Source organism: Microtus ochrogaster, linkage group LG4 (assembly GCF_000317375.1).
Source record: "Microtus ochrogaster isolate Prairie Vole_2 linkage group LG4, MicOch1.0, whole genome shotgun sequence".
NCBI lineage: Eukaryota > Metazoa > Chordata > Mammalia > Rodentia > Cricetidae > Microtus > Microtus ochrogaster.
This window is the reverse complement of record NC_022030.1, coordinates 66,182,177-66,204,350: the sequence shown is the minus strand read 5'-3', so window position 1 is coordinate 66,204,350 and position 22,174 is coordinate 66,182,177. Positions and strand designations below refer to the sequence as shown.

General features: G+C 39.5%; 1 protein-coding gene across 1 annotated transcript in view; it reads left to right on the top strand.

The window, feature by feature from the left end:
• The window catches only part of Cab39 (calcium binding protein 39), an 81,012-nt gene that overhangs the window by 25,106 nt on the left and 33,732 nt on the right, over positions 1 to 22,174 (top strand). The window contains exon 2 of the mRNA XM_005361776.2: positions 12,885 to 13,041. Within this exon, the coding sequence (XP_005361833.1) occupies positions 12,928 to 13,041 (114 nt within the window). The 5' untranslated portion in view covers positions 12,885 to 12,927. The remainder of the gene's footprint in view (positions 1 to 12,884; positions 13,042 to 22,174) is intronic.

Here is a 22,174-nt window from a genome sequence, read left to right as displayed (position 1 = left end):
CCTGTCTCAAAAAAAAAAAAAAAAGAATTCCTTTACAAAAGCTATGTGCTGTTTGAATTTTTAAATAGCCTCAAATCAGAGGCTTCTGACTGTGAAAAAATGCTTCAAATATAAATAATTTTGCCTAACATCATACTTATTATGTATTAAGTATAGTTAGTTCATGTGGAAATATACTATACACCCCAAAGTAGCTTAATTAGATGACTAACTGAATAAAAGCCCACAATTCATATGACATAGTAAATTCCTTAGTTATTTTTTTTTTACAACTAAGCAATGCTTTAATGAAAGAAATCAAACTGGACAATAAAATGAAATTTAAATGAGAATCCATTAGAATGGTATATTTGTTAAAAAGATACCATTAATTATAAATGTGTGATATCTGTATACATAAAAATCTTTCATATTCAGCATGCTGTTGTAGTCTAGTAAGAAATCCAAACTTATTTACTTATTTATTTTAAAGATTTATAGGTGAGACTGCACAAAAAAAAATGAAAAGTGAGCATGGAGAAATGGCTCAGCAGATAGGAGTGCTTGCTGCTCCTGCAGAGAACCTGAGTTTGGTTCTCAGTACCAACATTGAGGAGCTTTTAATCACCTGTAACTCCATGTCCAGTGATCTAATGGCCTCTTCTGGCCTCAAGGGCACTGCTCAAACTCACTCACATTCACATATAGATGAAATTTTAAAGAAAATGAAAACTTTGTACATTAGGTGACATTAAATCGATGTACAAATGATGGACAAGGAGAACATATTTGTGTTTTGTTTTTGTTGTTTTAAAGATTTATTTATTCTGTATACAATGTTTTGCCTATATCTATGCCTGCAGGCCAGAAGAGAATACCAGGTCTCATTACAGATGATTGTGAGCCACCATGTGGGTGCTGGGAATTGAACTTAGTACCTTGGAAGAGCAGGTAGTTTAATCGCTGAGCCATCTCTCCAACCAAAATGGTTTGTTTGTGTTAGAGAGAGCATTTCTCTGTAGCTTTTGATTCTGTCCCAGAACTCACTCCGCAGTCCAGGCTGCTCTTGAACTCAAAGAGACCTGCTTGCCTCTACCTCCTGAGTGATGGGATTAAAGGCATGCACCACCAGCACCCGGCTAATGAGAGCATATTTGTAAAAACAAGAGGGGAGGTGTACAGACAGTATTTCACAGGTCCATAAGAAAAAGACAGTGGGTAATAGGGATTGAAAAAAAAAAAAACACAAAAACAAAAGAATTGGTTAAAGGGGTGGAAACAAGTGGAGGATCAAGGCTTTTGTTTGTTTTGTTGAGACAGAGTCTCATGCAATAGATCTGTAGGCCTGGAAATTTAGTCTAGCCCAGACTGGCTTGAACTTGTGATCTCCTACCTCAGCCCATCAAGTGCTGGGATTATAGTCATAACCTTCTTAGTTTGATAGTCTCACACTGCTGCTTATCTGAATCACTCTCACACGCTCCGTGACTTCAGCTGGTCTACAGAACTTGTTGTCTGGCCAGAACAGCTCTTTGTTTACTCATTTCTTAGGAACAGATTTCTAGGAGGGCAGGTCAGGAATCATTTCCTCAATTTTTATGAAGACCAGGAAGCTGACATCAGCTCAGTGACTCAGAGGGGGTGGCTGTGAAGAGGATGGGGTTTCAGATTCTTCTCTCCACACAATCAGGATCTTCAGAGAGATGCTGGGTCTTAATGACCCTGGTAAGTATTGTTAGATCCATCATGTTAATGTAACCCATCAAAGATTACTGTAGTTTATTAGCTATGAATTGTCTTTAAAGAACTTTCTTGTCAGCCACTTACCCTCAAGTAATGGACTACGTACAAAAAAGGTAGAATAAATGTGCTATTGCTTCCCTTTTAGTTTCTTTTTTCTCCCTTTTTTGTTTTTTTGAGACTGGTTTCTCTGTATAGCCCTGGCTGTCCTGGAATTCACTCTGTAGACCAGGCTGGCATTGAACTCAGAGATCTCCCTGCCTCTGCCTCCCAAGTCCTAAATTAAAGATGTGTGCCCTCATGACCGGATGCTACTTTAAAAAAAAAGAGTTACTATTGTTTCTCTATGTTTACAATTTGTATGTATTCACGTATGAGGGTCGCTTATGCCAGGACTCACAGGGGCTTCTCCTGTCTCCAATTCCTACTCTACCTCATTGTTCTCAGGGTCCAGCTTTTATTTGTGCCTCAGCCATCTCACTGGATTTCAGCTGCAGGTTCTTCTACTCACTGAGTTACCTCCCTAGACTTACTTATAAGGAACTTCACTGTTGTATTGCTTTTAAATGTATATGTTATATATGTAGGTGTTTAATTTGTATATCAGTGCATTATAGTCATTTTATTTTTATACTCAAAATGGCCTGTAAAATCCTAGGCCTGTATGTCTATTCTGGCATACCCAGGCTCATAATTATGTATTTCCCACTCTTTCATAAATATTTCCCCAGTTCCTTCTAGTGGAAGACGATTTTGAAATAATTTATCAATGTTATAGTAAGGAACAGCAGACTGCATCCCGCCACCAGGCTAGCTTTACCCGAAATAATTACACAGAAACTGTATTCTTTTGAACATTGCCTGGCCTATTAGTTCCAGCCTCTTATTGGCTAACTCTCACATCTCGATTAACCCATTTTTAATAATGTGTGTAGCACCACAAGGTGGCTTACCAGGGAAGATCTTAACCTGTGTCGGGTGGGAGAGTCATGGCGACTGCCTGACTCGACTTCTTTCTCCCAGCATTCTGTTCTGTTTACTCCGCCTACCTAATTTTTTGTCCTTTTAAAGGGCCAAGGCAGTTTCTTTATTTAACCAATGAAATCAACACAAAACAGAAGACTCCCACATCATTTCCCCTTTTTCTGTTTAAACAAAAAAGAAAGGCTTTAACTTTAACATAGTAAAATTACATATAACAAAACATAAGTTATAATATGCAAGAATTACAGTTACAATATTTATATCTATTTTATCTTTTATCATAACTAAGGAAAACTATATCTATTTATTCTTCAACTCCATCAAAGACTCCAGAAGGATATAATATTACCTAAGCAAACAAGAAATCTAAAACTCCAGAAATGACAGAGACATCTCGCTGCCTGTACAGTCACCCAAAGTTCCTCTGAACTATTGGGGCATCCATCTTCAGCCTTCAGGTCCATAGTATCCAGCAGACTTTTCCATGAAGCAGGAAATTTCAAAGACAGTTCAGTCATTATCTGCTGTGTCCTGCAGAATGTCTCGCAGACTCTTTCATGAATCAGGAACCCCGAAAGACCATCTCACCTTTAGGCAAATTCAGCAGTCCTCTCTCTGCAGGTTCTTTGGATCCAGTTCATGCAGCAGTCCAGGCAAGAGCAGTTTCTTGCCCAAATGGCTATCAAACTCCATAAGGAGCCTCTTCAATGCCCATCCTCCTCTTGAAGTAGATTGGTGCTGCCAGGAGCAGACGTGTCTCATTGTCATGAAAAGTCCTAAATTATTAAAACATTTTAAATACCATATTCTGGAGTCTTTGAAAGATGTGAAGAATGCCTGTCTAACTGAAATTTATCTCTATATATCTAGAAAATCTAACATTGACTATATCTAGAAAATCTAACATTGACTACAAACTTGACTATTATTGATGATTATCCATTAGCAACCTATATTTCCTAATTATATATTACATTTTTAAATGAACTACACAATCACAATACCTTAATCAAGATTAGAAATACATATACATATAACAAAATTGACCTTAAAATCCATACCAATGCAAATTATTCATATCTATATCACAATGTTACAACTAGGCTAGAAAGATGGCTCATCGGTCTTCTAGAGGGCACATATTCACTTCACAGCACCCATTAGCCACCCTTCTGTAACTCCAGCTCCAGGGGATCAGACTCCCTCTTCTGGCTTCCATGGATACCGTCATACACGTGGCATATATATACATGAAAATATAAATCTTTTTATAGATGTTACATTGTACGTGGTAAATTTCTAATTTAATGAAAATGGGTAGTAGTAGTAGTTGTTGTTGTTGTTATTATTATTATTATTATTTTCAGCCAGCATATGCCTCTGAATGTAAAGATTTAGGGCTGGCAAGATAGGTCAGCTGGTGGGGTCACTTGGCTGCCAGCCCAGGACCCATATGATGGAGAGAATTTAGAATTTGCTCCTTGAAGTTGTTCTCTGACCTGTACACATGTGTACTGCCGTGTCCCCATGCATTCCTCTTCCCGCACATAAAGATCACAAGCAGGATTATAGTGTATGTCCAGTTTTATATTTTAAACTTGTGGTTTCTGGGTGGTTTTCTGTTTTGTTTTTTGAGGGGTAACAGGGTGTTTTGTTTTGTTTTTATTTTTTTGAGACAGGATTTTTCTGTGTAGCCCTGGCCGTTCTGGAACTCACTCTGTAGATCAGGCTGATCTCAAACTTAGAGATTTCACCTGCCTCTGCCTCTGAGTGCTGGGATTAAAGACATGTGCCACCACCACCCAGCAAATATTTTCTTCTTCTTCTTTTCTTTATTGATTTTTATTGAGCTCTACATTTTTCTCTGCTCCCCTCCCTACCTCTCCCGTCCCCCCTCCAGTCCTCCCCTAAGGTCCCCATGCTCCCAATTTACTTAGGAGATCTTGTCTTTTTCTATTTCCCATGTAGATTAGATCTATGTCAGTCTCTCTCAGTGTCCTCATTGTTGTCTAGGTTCTCTGGGATTGTAGTTTGTAGGCTGGTTTTCTTTGCTTTATGTTTAAAAACCACCTATGAGTGCGTACATGTGATAATTGTCTTTCTGTGTCTGGGTTACCTCACTCAAAATGATGTTTTCTAACTCAATCCATTTGCCTGCAGAATTCAAGATGTCGGGTTTTTTTTCCTGCTGTGTAGTACTCCATTGTATAAATGTACCACATTTTCCTTATCCATTCTTCAGTCGAGGGGCATTTAGGTTCTGGCTATGACAAAGCTGCAAATATTTTCATTTAAGAGAAATTGCAGATAGTTTTCTTCATGTCAGTTTTCACAGGTAATTTTAGATTTTTCCAGCATTGGCTATATTTCTACTATCACTGTAGAGAAGCCATTATTAGGACACATTGGTGAAGTTGAGTTTTAGATTTGAGTGGGATATTCTTAAGATTATTGATAAATAATGAGTAGATCATTATAACATGAAAGTTACTGGATACACTGATAAATACTGTATAAGAAGTTGATCAAGACCTAATTCTTATGCCCAGGTCTCCTTTACTGACTGAAAGTCATTGAAAATTTTCTTTGTCTTTTTGTTGGGGAGTGGGATAGAACAGAGTTTTGCCATATAATCCTGGCTGGCCCAGAACTCCATGTACAGAGCAGCTAGCCTTCAGCTGTTAGCAGTCCCCCGCTTCTGCTTCCAAAATCTAGGATTACAGATATGTACCACGTCTCAGCTTCATCTAGTACTTTTGAGCCTTCTTACTCATATATAGAATGGAATAGAAATAAAAAAGGATTGTCTTAGGAACAAAGTGTCAGAACACTACTTTGATTTTTTTTTTTTTGAGAATTAGAAGAAATATTCTCTTTTGTAAATATTATTCAAGGACTAGGGAGATGTCTCAGTGGTTAAAGTGCTTGCCGTGTAAGCACAGTATGAGGACTGGCATTCAGACCCCACACTCCACATAAATGCTGGGTGGGTAAGGCGGCCTATGCATAATTCCAGATCTGGGTTACTGAGACAGGAGCTTTCCAGAGCAAGCTAGCTAGTTAGACTAGCCTTCTCAGTGATCTCTGGGTTTTGATGAGGCATTGTTTTTGTGGATAGGTTGAAGAGCATCAAATATGATTCCCTACATCAACCTCAGGCCTTTGTGAATGCACACACATGTGCCCACCACACAGTCAAACTATACATACATGATTTGTATGTCAACAAACACAGAGAAAGGAAAAAAAATCAAGCTTGTAAGTGTCAGATCATAGGAGAAAAACAATTGAACGAAGCAGTGAAATGAACAAAGCCCTTGATTTTGTGGGACATAGGATAATAGAGAAGAGAGATAAATTGATGTCAGGTTGTATAAGATCTGGAAAGATAAGGAGATAAGGCTCATCTTGGAAACAGCCAAAGGTGTGTGTGTGTGTGTGTGTGTGTGTTCTTTTCAGTTACTTGTTTATCTTTTTAACCCTGGGATTTGAGCCTAGGGCTTTATGCAAACCAAACAAGCACTCTGTTAGTGTGCCATACTCCCAGTACCGTGTTTTTTTTAATATAATTTATTTTTACTTTATGTGCATTGTTTTGCCTATATGTATGTCTATGTGAGGATATCAGATATTGGAGTTAGAGCTGCCAATTGAATTGAACCTGGGTCCTCTGGAAGAGCAGTTAGTGCTCTCAACCCCTGAGCCATCTCTCCAGCCCCAATGTTTATTTTTTGGGAAAAGGTCTTACTCTGTAGCCCTGGATGGCTTCAAACTCATGATCCTGCTGCCTCCTCCTGACTGTTGGGATTGCAGGTGTATACAGCCAAACACCCTGGTATAGGCCTTTGTTATTGGGTGTCATTTGTACAGGCATGTGGAACAAAAAACAAAGATTGGGGGGGGGGGGCTAAGCATTTGTGTGTAAAATGTGGGAAATATGTCTGGGTCCAGTCTAGAAATGTCAAGTTGATTATAACTAAAACCTAGAGTAAGGAAGATGAGCCTAGAGAGGAACCAATCACAGGAGTCTTGTAATTATATTGAAGAGTCAGTTTTCTGAATGAAATGCTAAGTCATTGGGTGGAGATGGAGGTTGAACAGAGAAGCAACAGTACTTTTAAACTGTTTAGGAGAGGTGCTACATTGTTTTAAATGTTCCTGCTACTGTTGCCTTTCCTATCACAGTCTAGGTTCTTATCTAGGCTGTAAAATTTCACTATCTGTGGTTAGCATTGGCCAGGAAAGAACCCTCCCCCTGCCCTCACCCCTCTGTGTGTGTGGGGAGGGAGGGAGGGAGGGAGAGAGAGGGGGGGGGGAGAGACAGTCAGAGTCAGGCTGGCATCAAAGTTACTAGGTCTACCTTTTAAGTGATAGGATTAATGGTGTAGGTTGACACGTTGCCACACCTGGCCCAGAAAGTCTCTGTAATTGCAAAACCCACTCTATCCAGTATATCCTGAGCTTTGGTTTAGTTTGGCATAGTTAGTTTAGAGTTGTATTTATGGTGACTTTGGTAATTAACTAAGGCTCCAGCTGGCTTCTTAACAGTCCTCCTGTTTAGTTTAAATGAAGCTGAGTATCCAAATTATATTTGAGGAGAGGCCTCCCTTCCATCTAGAAGCTGAGTGGAGTTTTTTTTTAGTTACAGGCACAAAAGGGAAGGATATACACTCTTACCTTATTGTACTATATAGTATCTAGATAGATAATCAACTATTTGTTTTTATTCTGAAATTAGTAATTTTGAATCAGAGTTTAGAGGCAGGGGTGGGTAGCTAGCTTCTTCTATTAAAAATTTTCTATGTGTTTCAAACAATAGCTACTTTTATGTGATGTACAAATTAATTTTTTTGTTATTTTTGAATTATATATGCCTCTATTTTGTGCATGTGCATGTGTGCGTACATGCACAGATGTGCACGTGCTAACAGGCCAAGGATATCAAGATGGACTTATGGGTGCTTCTGAGCTACCTAATGTGGTGCTGGGAATTGAACTCCAGTCCTAGAGGAGCAGCAGTACATGCTCTTAATCACTGACCCACCTCTCCAATGCGTGATGTGCAAATGGAAATACTTGTATTTGGAGTATTTTTATTTGTACATCACGTTAGTAACTTGTTTTTCACCTTTCATATATAAAGGAAAGGGGCTTAGTCTAAGTTGAGGTCCGGTGAAATTGATTTGAATCTAATCTCAGACTGTCTTTAAAATCCATGTAATTAATCACTCTACCTTCAGTACTTACCATATACTATTAAATAGTTTAATACTTAGAAACTATTTGCTTATTTGGTAACTGTGTATATTAAGTAGCATTAACAGTGGTAGTATAGCATTGGGTCATAGAGTTTGTATGTATTGCATTCACACTTTCTATGACTGCATACTTAATCAGGGACCCTAATGGCCCTAGGATGCAATCACCTTACATTGTATGGGCTTTTTGTTCATTTTTACTATTTACATTTGACCACCAAGTTGATGAGTCAAATCTAACACATGTTAATATGCAGTTTTATGAAGTCAGCTGTCTAGGAATGTGTTGTCATTTAGCAGTTTTCATTATTGTCTCTAAACACACACCCACACCCATGCACATCAGAATTTTGTCTGGAAAGCAAGCACTAGATACCTTAAGTTTGTAGCATATATTATTGAATGAATGACTGTGTCCTGATACTGATTTGATGGCTTTTTTTTTTCAGTATTTAGCATGTGAGTATAGGAGTATGGTACATAAGCCAGAGCAATCTACTTGTCAAGGTGGTAGTACCTAACAGTCCTAACTTTAATGGTGTGGTTATTCTTTTGGTAAAGTTTTAAACCGAAGTTGACTGTTTCTAGCATCCTCTGGTCTCCCCGTCTGTTTTGGGGAAGAGAGTGGGTACCAATGTAAACAAGGACAAATATAAAAGCAAGAAATTAAGAGAATATATTGACCCACTAATTGTCACCAATTCTCACTGTTCCTTAGTAAACCTTAATGTTAGAATTTGTCAGAATGAACAGGAGAGCCTTTCTTGAAAAGCTGGGTATTTGTTTCTCAGTGATGGACTTAGATATAGCAACAGAAGGAAAATACTCATTATTTGACTTTCACCCCACCTAAGGATGTGTAAATTTGCAGGATTAAGCTTATGCGGATACCAACTGAAAAGCAATGCTCCCTTTTCAATGATGGTGGTACTCTTTCCATTGGCCAGGTAATCCCTCATTCATTGTTGACATCCAACACTAATCATTCTTGTCTTGCTCTCTTGTGTACTGCTATGACAAAATACTTAGCACTATGTAACTCTTATGGAGGCTAAATCCCAGAACAGGTTTCTAGACAAAACAAGCAAAAGAAATCGCTTATAAAAAGGCAGCATTAGTCAATTCACGAGGTTCCATTCTCATGAAATCCTCCCATTTAAATCTCAGCATCTCAATTGTGTATTGAGGATCAAGTTTGCAGCATACGGATTCTCATATCATGTCATACAAGTACTATTGATTCCATTGCAACCTCTGGCCTATATGGAGAATGCCAAATGTCCTAAAGAATAGAGATTTGCAAAATAGAGTTGACTCAAAATAGTGAACTGGTCGTATGGGAGAGTTAAGCAAGTGGCACCATCTATCATGGCCAAGTGTTGTGACGGACGCAATGGGGCGGGAGGGTGTAACACAAGGAACAAGAAGTAGGACTTGGATGAGATTTGGGTGTTAGGATGACATGACAGATTTGGGTGTCTGGATAGCATATAGATAGCAGTTGCTGTAACTATAGATGAGGCTGACAGAGCAAATAGAGGGCAAGGGAGAGAGCCAAAACCTTGAAGGACATTAACATCAGAGCAAAGATGAGTCACTGAATTAATTTCAGAAAAGTAATAAATGCAGAGGAAGGCATCTGGTGGCAAACAACAAGGCAAAGCAAGAAGTAGCGATACAGTCACACGCTGAGCTTTCAGGGCTCTAAGTATTCGTTGTAGCATGAAGGTGATGTGTTAAATCATCACTTCATCACTGTGCCCTTTCCAGATCACCCTTGACCTCCAGACAGATCGCTGATTATCATCACAAATAGGCACCCATGCTTTTACTTTAGCTTTAGTTTAAAAACTTAATCATAATATTAAAGAAGGGTTTTTTTTTATGCATCATGAATAATTCTCCTGATGCGATTGGATCCTTTGTGGAATATCTGCTTATTGTCTTGAGTTACGTGTCAGTGTATGCTTATTGCAGAGGACATTGGATTTGTTTTTATGTTCCTGTTTGGCATATTAAGAATAATTATTTCATAACCTTTTCTAAACAGAGAAATATTATATACATGGTCTCCCTGGAGGCTGTGTTTTGTGTTTGTGACTAACATCATAGGACCTTTTAACCACCATCAACCTGGTTACCTCTTCCATGATCTAAGCAGAGCAGAAAACATCTGCATAGCTCCATAGTGATTTCTACAGAATAAAGGTACACAAAGATACTTGTTCCAGAAACTGTATTGTGTGACCTACCATGTATGTAGAGATACCCTGTTTGAATGATAATAGAAAAAAATAACCTGGATTTTATATGCCATTGAGCAGATAATCTGAGACAGTACAGCACTCATCCAAAGTTGTTATTTAAAAAGGTGCTTAGAAGTGGATTTGAGTTGTGAGAACCCATGGTTAAGGGCATGTGTTAAATTATTTCTTTGATTAATGAAGATGTCATTGTGTCTCTACTCCCCCACCCCCCAGACAGGGTTTCGCTGTAGCTTTGGAGCCTGTCCTGGAACTAATTTTTGTAAACCAGACTGACCTTGAATTCACAGAGATCCACCTGCCTCTGCCTCCCAAGTGCTGAGATTAAAGGTGTGCATCACCATCACCCGGCTTAATTTGATCAAAATAGGATCTGTGTAGCGCAAATTCTAATTGGCCTTAATAAATAAAAAAATAAGAGTTAAATATAGTGGTAAATGCTGAAAAATCAGAAACAGAGCAGCCAGCTTCTAGAGTTCTTACCTGAGACAGACTGAATACCCCATTTGGTCTGAGGATTTCATAGAGGTAAGGACCAGTGGCTGGCTGCTCTGCTTCTCTGATCTTTCAGCTTTCACCCCCTAATATCAGACTCTAGGTTTTTATTATTAAGGTCAGTTAGAATTGACCTGGGGAGGGGTTGGAGGGATTGTTGTTTGTTTTGTTTTGTTTTCCCCCAAGACAGGGTTTCTCTGTGTAGCCCTGGCTTCCTGGAACTTGCTATGTAGACCAGGCTGGCCTCAAACTTAAGAGATCCACCTGTCTCTGCCTTCCAGTGTTAGGACTAAAGCTGTGCTCCGCTAACACCCGTCTCAGAGTACGATTTGTAAGATGACAGAAACTGAGACAGGGAATAGACTGGTCAGAAGAGATCGCATCAAAACTTGTTGAGAAATAATGTAGTTATGATTTCATTATATAGGTTCAACATTAGCAGTAAATCTACATGTTCTTTCCTGTTCTTTGTAAAAACCATGCATTTCTTTATATCCTATTAGGGGGAAAGTTCAAAATTTTCAGATGAATTTTCAAAGGTCAAAGGAAGTGTTAACATACTGTGCAGTAGAGGTATGAATGTAATATGCATGCATACAAAGGAAAACACAGAACTGGGATGCAGTATTCCAGACCCCTCTCTTCCTGATTTGATGCAAGGATGAGAGGTAGGAAGGTACCTGGTGCAACTAAAAATGTGAAATTGAAATTTAGTTTGAAAGCCACTAAGAGATACATAAGGTTCTTCAGAAAAGTGTTACCCTTTTATATTATATATGAAGTTATTTAATGTCCATTAATGCCTTTGGTTCCAACTTTGAAATTTTTATTAATCTTTCCCATTGCTGGGAATCGAATGCAGGGTTTTGCAAATATTAGACCCATTTACTGAGCTATACCCACTCCCAGTTCTTCTTTTCAATCCTTTTAATGGAGAAAACAAAAAACTTGTGACTTCCAACATGCTACTATGTTAGTTGCTTCCATTGTTGTCCTGTTAAGTTTGTTTGTGACAGCAGCCAGCTCATTCTGTAACCCTGGCTGCCTGGAGCTTTTGGGAGAATCAGGCTGTTCTCTTCTACCTTGCCTTCCAGGTGCTGAAATTATGTGTGGGTCTGGTTGTCCTCCTGAGTTTATTATGGTAGCTTTTAGGTAACTGTAGTCTTTATTCAGATAAAGTAATACCGTGATTTATGTAGTTGTAATGTTAGTTTCCACTACCACAAACTACTGCCACAGAAAGTTAAGAGCATTGTTAGCACTCCCGAAGGAATTTGATCAGTGATGTTTACATCTGCACTAGGAGAGTAGGAAGACCATAAGTAACATCTTATCTTAAGGATATCTTAGGAGATTGATCCAAGATGTTGTCAAGGTTCCCTCCAGCTCTGAAATACTCAGATGCCAAGGAAGTACACACATATAAAAAAAGCCTACTGGGGTGTTGTGAGGGAGCAACATAACTTCTGGGATAAGAGCATGTTGCTGATGATGATGCTGTTTAGTTGAGCTCCATCTCTGGCTTTTTGCCTTACTTTCCTCAGACACTGTCAATTGGAGTCATAGTATTATTTATAACTAAGAACAAGGTCAATAGGAACTGGAGCTTGTTTTTACCTTGAGCCACATTGTCAGCCTTCTTCACATCATCTGTAAGAAAGCAGTAATGACTGCCAGGGTTGTTTGAATGAGGAGAGAACTTAGCATTGGGTCTGACAGTAGTAGTTGCCCTGTGAGAGGTACATCCTACTGCTGTATCAGTCAGAAGCACCCACAGGCACCTGTTTGAATAATTAGAAGAAGAGATGGGGGAAATAAAATGGTGCTTAAAAATTAAGAGGGTTTCAGAAGGCCTCTCTGTAACAATATTTTCACATGCTTTAGTCGGCTTGCCAGGTTACCAAAACTTAAGTTTGAAAAACTTTTATGTGTATGGGGTTTTGCTTGCACGTATATCTATATACCATGTGTCTGAGGAGGCCAGAATAGGGCATCAGATAGTTATCAGTGCTAGGAACCAAAACCTTGTCCTCTGGAAGACCAAGACTCTTTTAAGTGCTGAGCTGTCTCCAGCCCCCAAGATGGCTTTCTTCACAGATTAGAGTGTGAAGTGTGTCTTCTGTTAGCCCTACTTCTCTCACATGATCCTTGTGCTCTGTTGCAGGTCTAGCAGGTAGAGTGCAGTGGAAGACTCTGTTGCTGCCGTCATGCCGTTCCCGTTTGGAAAGTCTCACAAATCTCCGGCAGATATTGTGAAGAACCTGAAGGAGAGCATGGCTGTTTTGGAAAAGCAAGACATTTCTGACAAAAAAGCAGAAAAGGTATGCACCTGGCTTTAACTCCTTTATTAAGGACCAAAGATAGTCTATGAGGTAACTTTTAAAAACCAATAAATTTCCATTTGGATGTAGTTGGGTTAATTTTTTAAATAGGGTTTCACTCTATAGTTCAAGCTGGTTTGGAATGTGGAACAGTTTTCTGCGTGCTGGAATGTGATTGAGCCATGGCATCAAGTGTTCATTTTCTCCACTCTTGAAGTATTAGTGATCTGATTCTTGAAAGCAGTCTTTCCACTAGCCAGGACTGGGCACTAGACAGCAGCTACCTCTGCATGCTGGGGAAGTGTTCTACCACTGAATCACATTTTCCTCCTGGTTTCCTAAGTTTTTTGTTTTGCTTTGCTTTCCTCTCAACACATAGCATCCCCATCTACCTAATCATTACAGTCTAAAGCCTGGCTTTGATCCTGGTCAGGTCTTAACCAATCTTCTCAGAAGAGTCCTATGTGTTTTGCTCCTGAAAGGGCTTAGAATAGAGCCTGTGAGTTCCACTTTTCTTGAGGACAATCCTTATATTCTATGTCATGAACCTTAGTCTTCAAAGTTAGATAATCAAATAGACTATACTGTCTTAGTCTTATTGTCTTTTCCCTCGTCCTTTGGGAATGGTGTTCCCCTCATTTATTTTCACCAAAGCCCCATTTCTCTTTCAGAACGCTCACATGTATTTCTTTTCTTAGAATAGAGAGTCTCAGAATCTTCCTTCTTTATCCCACTCATGTGCACATAATACAAATCTCCATCATTTGGGCACCTGTCTTGAAATGTCTAAACTGCCACTATCTTCAACTTGTTAATTTGTTTTTTGTCTCCCTTACTTGCTAGTCTGAGAGCTCTGAGCGCTGTGTCTTTACTCTCCTTTTGTGCTCTATAGGTGCCTTACTCTAATGGCCTAAATGCCCGTTGTTTATGAACGAGTGATAGGGTCAAAGTTTCTCACCTTTAAGAAATTATTTCCTGTCTAGGGATGAAAGTTAGGTTACTTTGCTACTGCCACTTCCTGTGTGGTTTTTCAAGACAGGGTTTCTTTATGTAACAGCCCTAACTTCTGGAACAAGCTCCTATACACCAGGCTGGCCTCAAACTCACAGAGATCTGCCTGCCTCTGCCTCCCGAGTGCTGGGATTAAAGGTGTTTGCCACAACTGCATGGCTCCTTTTTTTTTTTTTAAAGCAGTAAGACTTTAGAGATTATCTTTATTTTTAGATAGAATGATGTAATCATTGTTTGATTTGAGTTCCTAACTCTAACATATTATGTCACAGTTAAGTAAATCTGGAGAATGTGTGGCTAATTCTTCCTGTTCTGAATGGTTCCAGAGAGGCTGAGTTGGCTCAGTGTTGAAGAGCACTTGCTGAATCCGCATCTGACCACCCTTAATTGCCTGTAACTCCAGAGGTTTTGAAGTCCCTCCTCTGGACTTTTGTAGGCACCTACACTCAAACATGTACATACCTAAACATATAAACACATAAATAACATAAATCTTAAGTAGCCCCAGAGTTTTTGGCTGTGAACCATCATTTCTTCTCTGTTTTCCACTGTGGCTTTTCCAGTGTCTTTTGGTGTATAGCTGACAGTTCTTAGCCTTATCCTATCTCCTTTTGTTTTCTCATTCTATTTAATATTTTCAACGCCCTTTGAACCAGGAAACCAAACTGATTTAAAGTTGTAAAGAGCGCCTGTGTCTCTGTCTGCTTGTCTGTCTGTCTAAAAGTACTACTGGATAAGGTAAGTGCTAGCATGAATACAGAATGTAGAACTATCTAATCTTGCCGGCCAGTGGTGGCACATGCCTTTAATCCCAGCACTCGGGAGGCAGAGGCAGGCAGATCTCTGCGAGTTCGAGGCCAGCCTGGTCTACAAGAGCTAGTTCCAGGACAGGCTTCAAAGCAACATAGAAACCCTGTCTCAAAAAAAAAAAAAACAAAAAACAAACAAAAAAACCCAAACTATCCAATCTTACTAAAGTGGTTCATAAGATGTAAAAATAGGAGATGTCTATTTCCAGACAATGGAATCGTGTATCCTCAGGAAATTAGAGGTGGCAGTTAGCAGAATCACAGCAACACTTGCAACTCAGAAGGCAAGAAGGTAAGCTTGCATACCCTGGCCTCCTTCTCACTATTAAATATCTTACACCTGTACAAAACAGCCAACAGTCCTGATAGTCTACAGGGTCTAACCTGAGATAGAAGTAACTACAGTTAAGAAGAAGCTGAGCTGATGCCTATGGCCGGCACATGAACCAGCAAGCTTGTCTTAGAAGGCAATGTGAAGAAGAACAGACCCCACAAAAGAGTGATTCATACTTGTAGGAATTGCCTCAGTGGCTCATTCTGTTTATCAGAGAGTGTGTGTATGTATGGGGGAGGGAGATATGCTAGGGATTGAGGCAGACTTTTGCAAATGCTGGGCAAGTAACTCTACCACTGAGCTACACTACAGCTGTCGTTGAACTTCATCTTCGGTACTAGGAATGTCATACATACAAGATAGACAAGGTTTCTGCTTTTTGAAGCTTTCATTCTAGTTGAGAAGGGTGGATGATGGACACATGTTGTAGGAGGCTGCATGTTCGTTCCCTGCTGCCCAGACTCGGAATAACCACACAGAAACTGTATTAATCAAATCACTGCTTGGCCTATAAGCTCTAGCTTCTTATTGGCTAACTCTTACTCTTAATTTAACCCATTTCTATTAATCTGTGTATTGCCATGTGGCTGTGATTTACTGACAAGGTTCAGTCTGTCTCTGGTGGCGGTGGCTACATGGTGTCTCTCTGTCTCCACCTTCTTTCTCCCAGCATTCAGTTTAGTTTTCCCCCCACCTACCTCTATTCTGCCCTGCACAGACCCAAGACAGTTTTCTTTATTAGTCAATGGTATTCACAGCATACAAAGGGGAATCCCACGTCAGACATATATTGAAGAATGTTTCACGAAAGCAATAAAATGGACTGACAGACTTATAGAGCATATTTCTTAAGCTTTTTGTTCTCATGACATCTATATACTCTCAAATTACTAAGACCTTAAAAAAATATTTAATGTAAGTATTGCTTTATATAAGTAGATATTACCCCACTAGAAATTAAAATCAAGAAAGTTTTTGTTGCTGTTGTTGTTCTGTTTTGTTTCTCTGTTTTGAGACATGGTTTCTCTGTGTAACAGCCCTAGCTGTCCTGGAACTAGCTCTATAGACCAGTCTAACCTTAAACTCACAGAGATCCTCCTGCCTCTGCCTCCTGAGTGCTGGGATTAAAGGCATGCACCACCACCACCCAGCAACAAATAACATTTTTATGGAAAATAGCTTTATCATCTAAAATGAAAAATTCAGGGAGAAGAGTAGCATTGTTTTGAAGACATTTTTCAAATTTTTCACTGTGCTGACAGAAGGCCATTGGATCCACACAGTGGCATCACTTTCTTACATGTTGTATTGGTTTAAATATGTGAAGAAAATCTAGCCCCTTATAGACTACATAGGTATCAAACCTTTTATGAGAAAGAGAGGGCCAGGGCTAGAGAGGTGGCTCAGCCTTTGCAGCTCTTGCAGAAGATCTGGGATCCATTCCCAACACTCGGCATCTCAGATCCATCTGTAATTCCAGTTCCAGGGGGACTTGACACCCTCTCTAGATCTCTGTTGTGGACTCCTGCATGCATATGGTAAATTCATGTACATACACATTTTTTTAAAGAAAAATTTTAAGAAAAAAAACTTAATAGCATTTCAGATAATTTTGAATGTTTGATACCACATGAGAATTTTGATAATTGGCAAATAGACTCAGTCATATTTATAAAGAACCAAACACATTTCCCATCTTTCATACCAAATTGTGTACTTAACAGGACAAAATTTAATAGCATTAATGACTTCTACTACTTCATTGGTATGTTTTCCTTCCTTCCTTCCTTCCTTCCTTCCTTCCTTCCTTCCTTCCTTCCTTCCTTCCACCCTCCTCTTAACCTAGACTTTTCTCAAACTTGTGATCCTCTACCCTCAGATTTCATTAGTACTGAGATTACAAGTATGTGCCACTGTGCACAGGTCTCCTGGGCATTCTTGGGTGAAACCAGCAGCCTTTTTTGACTAAGTATGTAGTAATGCAGGTTTTAAGTAACTGCTGCTATAGTTTGCTGGCACCTCCTTGCTGTGTGCTGGAGTATCAGTCCTTTTAGTATGATTAGCAGTGCAGTGGGGGAAGGCAAATGATGTCTTTGTAATTGTGAAAACATCAGACTCTTTGGAAGGGTCTAGAGGAGTCCCAAGAGTCCATCCAAACTTTGCAATGTACTGTGGTGGTTAATGTGAATTATGGCAGGGAGGGAACTGACTACAGAGGTGGGGGAATATCCTAATGTAGGTAAGGTTACAGAGAAAAATCTTAACTAAGACTATGGTTTGATGGAAGTGGCAGAAGAAAGTAATGGAATCCACATCCTCTTTCTGCTTGACTGAGTCAATGACTTTTTGATCCACACACTGTTTTTTGATAGTTGGAATGCCAGGATCATTTTTGGTGATAGCACTAGGGGAAGGCTGCTACTGGCATTCAGTTAGTAAAGCCCAGGATGCTAAAATTAGAACAGCAACAAAGAATTATCCAGCGAAAATGTCATTAGTCTGGAGGTTGAGAACTCCCACTCTAAGCTATTACACAAGAATAGACCTGCTATGATTGTAAAACAAACATGGGAATTTCTGAAGAATAACTCCATGTAAGTTAGTTATTCTGAAACAGCTTAAAAATAGAAAACACCTGAGATTTCTGACTGATTTGTCAATATCTAAAAGGAAATGATGACTAGTGCACATGTGGAAGAGAGAGAACTGAGACGTGAAAGATGCAGTTGTGAGTAGTGTGAGACACACTGTTAGTACAATGCTGAGCATTAAACTAGGAACCCAGAAGTAGCCTGTTAACATTGTACTAGAGATTCTAGGCAACACACAAAGAAATAGCATACAAATTTAAAATATAACTATTGCAAATAAAGATAGGACTAACAGTAGTAAGCTATTAATAAATGTGGACAAAATGCAAGAATAGCTAGGCTAGAAGTGTGGGCATGGTGACAGATACTTTTAATCTGACCACTTTGGGGAAGTTCTGTGTGTTTGAGGCCGGTCTGGTCTGCCCAGTGAGTTCCAGGGCTATATGGAAAGATTCTGTCTCAAACAAATAAACAAAATGCAAGAGATGATAGGAAAAGTTAGGACTGCTAAATGAATAGAATATCCAGCCTTCTTTAAATGTCAGCTGTAGAAAATAGTGTGTCTATGTCCATATCAGTGTCATCTGTCTCGTTCACTATACCAGAAAGTACAGACTGTCCAGGAATACTTAAATCAGGAAGTATGCTGAGCCCTGTTCAGGAGCACAGAGTGCTGGATCCATGTTACGGATAAGGAGGTGAGATGTGCTTCAGATGCCATTTCTTCCCTATGTCACTCTTAAATCTTAAACAGTTCTATTTAGGTCATGCTCCCAACCCTCTTCTGTTTGGTCTTCACAGTCCTTGTGCATGACTCCATTCTTGTAGGCATGGGTCAAAAAAAAAAACACCCAAGAAATTCCCAAATCAGTTCTTTGAAGAAAATAATTTTTAAGTAGTTGGTTTTTGTTTATTTCTTTGCTTTAATTTTTAATGATTATTCTTATTTTATGTTCATTGGTGTTTTGCTTGCATGTCTTTGTAAGGGTGTCATATCCCCTGGAATTGTAGTTACAGACAGGTGTGAGCTGCACTGTGGGTGCTGGGATTTGAACCCAGGTCCTCTGGAAGAACATCCAGTGCTCTTAATCACTGAGCCATCTCTCTAGCCCCAAAGAAGAAAATAATTTTTAAACTCAAAATCTAATCCTATGTTTGATCTAAGCCATCCTTTACTCTGCTTAGATTTCTACAGTATCTATAACTATTGTGATCTTTCAAAGCAAGCCAAATGATATTTATTTTAAATTAAGTCCTTACATGGGCCTAAATTACTTTCTGCAGCCAAATCTTGTCAAGGTCTATTTTTATAAGACTTTTGAACAAAGGGTAGTTTTTATGCTGCCACCTAGAGCTCTGTCCTGTGCTAGTGTCATTGCTAAGTTATATATCTGTCTTTATTACTTCACTGTTGCTTGACAAAACACCACAGTCAGTCAACTTACAAAAAGGAAAATGTTGAACTGGACTCATGGTTCTAGAGAGTCTATAATGGTGGGATGAAAGCATGGTGAGCTAAGAGCAGGAGCAGAGAGAACACTAGGAATTGCTTGAGGTTTCTGAAACCTTAGACAGCTACAGTGACACACTTTCTCCAACAAGGTCACACATTCTAATCCTTCCCAAACACTTCATTAACTAGAGACTAGGCATGCAAATACATGAGTCTATGAGGGCCATTTTTATTCAAACCACTACAGTGTCCATTTCTCCCCCTATAGTTAGGGTGATCACAAAATAGTTTTCATGATTAGGTGAGTAGAATAATATGACTAATAACTTGATCAGAGAGTTCAGTCTAAGGGTTCTTGTGATCCACTGTAAGATACAGCCCTCAACCCTGAACTTACATTGTTTAATTTATCTGATGGAAATCAAAACTATAACTAGTAATTTGAATAACAAGGAGAACAGAAAATTATGGATGAATGAAATCAGGTATCAAAGAAAAATTAGTGACCAGAGAGCATTAGAATGTTTAATATGGACATATTTACTGTAGCAAGTGTTGAATACAGAGCAAACAGAGCTGCTAAATGTATGAGATGGTGCAGCCACTTTAGTAGACAAGAGGAAATCAACCATTTGATCTAACCATGACACTGGTGAGTATATACCCAAGAAAACATGAAATATATATTCATATAATGCCGGGCGATGGTGGCGCACGCCTTTAATCCCAGCACTCGGGAGGCAGAGGCAGGCGGATCTCTGTGAGTTCGAGGCCAGCCTGGTCTACAGAGCTAGTTCCAGGACAGGCTCCAAAGCCACAGAGAAACCGTCTCGAAAAACCAAAAAAAAAACAAAAAAACAAAAAAACTTGAGAATGTTTGTAGAAGTTTTATGTGTAATAGCCTGTAACCATCTACCAGGTTAGTGTGTGTGTGTCAGAGAGAGAGACAGAGAGAGGAGAGAGAAGCCACGTGCCATGAGGATCAGAGGAAAAGTCTCAGAAATCAGTTCTTTTGCCACATTGTGGAATACAGGGTTCTAACTCAGGTTCTTAGGCCTGGATTCAAGCTTCTCTACCTGATGAGCCATCTTTCTGACCTTAGTTTACTTCTAGATCCCATCTTACATCTTTGTCTTGTCTTCATATCTTTCTATATAAGAACTTTGATTGCCCCAACCCCTTCTGTTTTTAGACAGGGTCTTACTGTGTGAGTCTAGCTGTTCTGGAACTTGCCATGTAGACAAGAGTGGTTTCAGATATACAAAATTCTGCCTGTTTCCACTTCTGAGGGCTGGGATTAAAGGCACTCACCCCCACACACACTACTCCATTTTGTTTTAAATAATTTATTTTGAACTTACTAATTCATAAAAATAAATTAGCACCTCTTCCTGCTTTCGCCCAGTGGACAGTGTGGCCTTATTCTGTCTTCCCTCTGTTTGGTGCTAGTATGGCACCAGCTCTGAGCAGTTTGGCCTGTGCTGCAGCAGCACAAAGATGAGTATTATGAGGATGTCAGGTTTAAGGCAAGAGGCTTTCTGGTTTGGAGGGGTTCTGAGATAGGTAGTTGCACCAAAGTTTAATTTCCTGAGGACTGAAGTTCCACTTTATATACCCATCCATACACCCTCAGACATCACTCTGTTACCAATCTGGCCTTCAATTCTTCAGCCTTTTTCCTTGGCCTCCCAACTTCATTTTAAGGGGAAAGTCTCATAGCCTGGATGCCACCATAAGAGGTTATACTGGATACTATTCTAAGGTTGAAGAACATCCCTACCTTCCTACCCTAGATAGAAAGGAAGCCTTATTCTAATACTGTTGCCCTTGATACAAGCATTCGCAGTAATACAAGCATTAGATATGAATTTTGAGATACTAGTTCTGTTTACATTGATTCAATAACTTAAATATTTAAAAGAATAGTTCTTAAAGCTAAATAAAGTTCTCATTTGGTTGTATGTGGATGCTAGGGAACCTTCCTACTTCAGGAGTCACTTACCTACTTCTCAAGAGACTTAGCTCTGCACTTCTACCTCAGAGCTTGAATTCCAAGAAACTACCATGCCTAGACTCTTTTCAACTTGGGCACCTTCAGCTCCTGCTATATGCAGCTATTTCATAGGTCATGTCTCAAAAGTCCTAAGGAAACAACTAAGACCTTAAACAAAATTTTTCCCTCTCACCCCACAGAATAAGTAATGAGGGGCGTGTAACTTTGTTTTCCAGTCAAATGAGTAGCTTGTCATAGGGATATTCTTGACTAAGTATTTATAAACGGTTGGCGACTGTTAATAAAACAGTCTTCCTGTGAAACCTAATATGAGGCTCCCTGACCATGCAGGAGTAGCAACTGTGCTTTGGAACACCACGTCCAACTGACGAGCATTTGAAGAGTGTTCCAACAGCTAGCAAAATCATGAGATCATTCCATGTGTAAATTGCTGTCGGACACTAGAGTAGCAGGTAGAGTTAGGAGTGGGAGTAAGCCCTTTCCAAAATGTTGAGTATGTTAAAGAAATGAGAGGCACATGAGATGATACTGCCCTGCAATGTTGGCAACTGAAGACTGCTGTTAGATACCAGAGGAGGATGGGTCCCTGGGAGGGAAGGGCAGGGTTGGAGCATACCTAGATGACAAAGGGAGAAATGTGAACACTCAGGCTTTTACCAGGAGAAGAGCTCAAGATGTCCAAGGTGAGAATGAAAATAGATGACAAAACAAAAGAATTGAAGACCTGGGGGGCTGGAGAGAGCACTGTTTGCTTCCAGATGACCAGGGTTCAATTCCCAGCACCCACATAGCCACTTATCCCTGTCTGTAACTCTAGTTCCAGGGCTTCTGACACCCTTGCACAGATATACATGCAGGTAAAACACCAATGAACATAAAATAAAAATAAGTTATATATTTCAAGAGAATTGAAAAACTTTA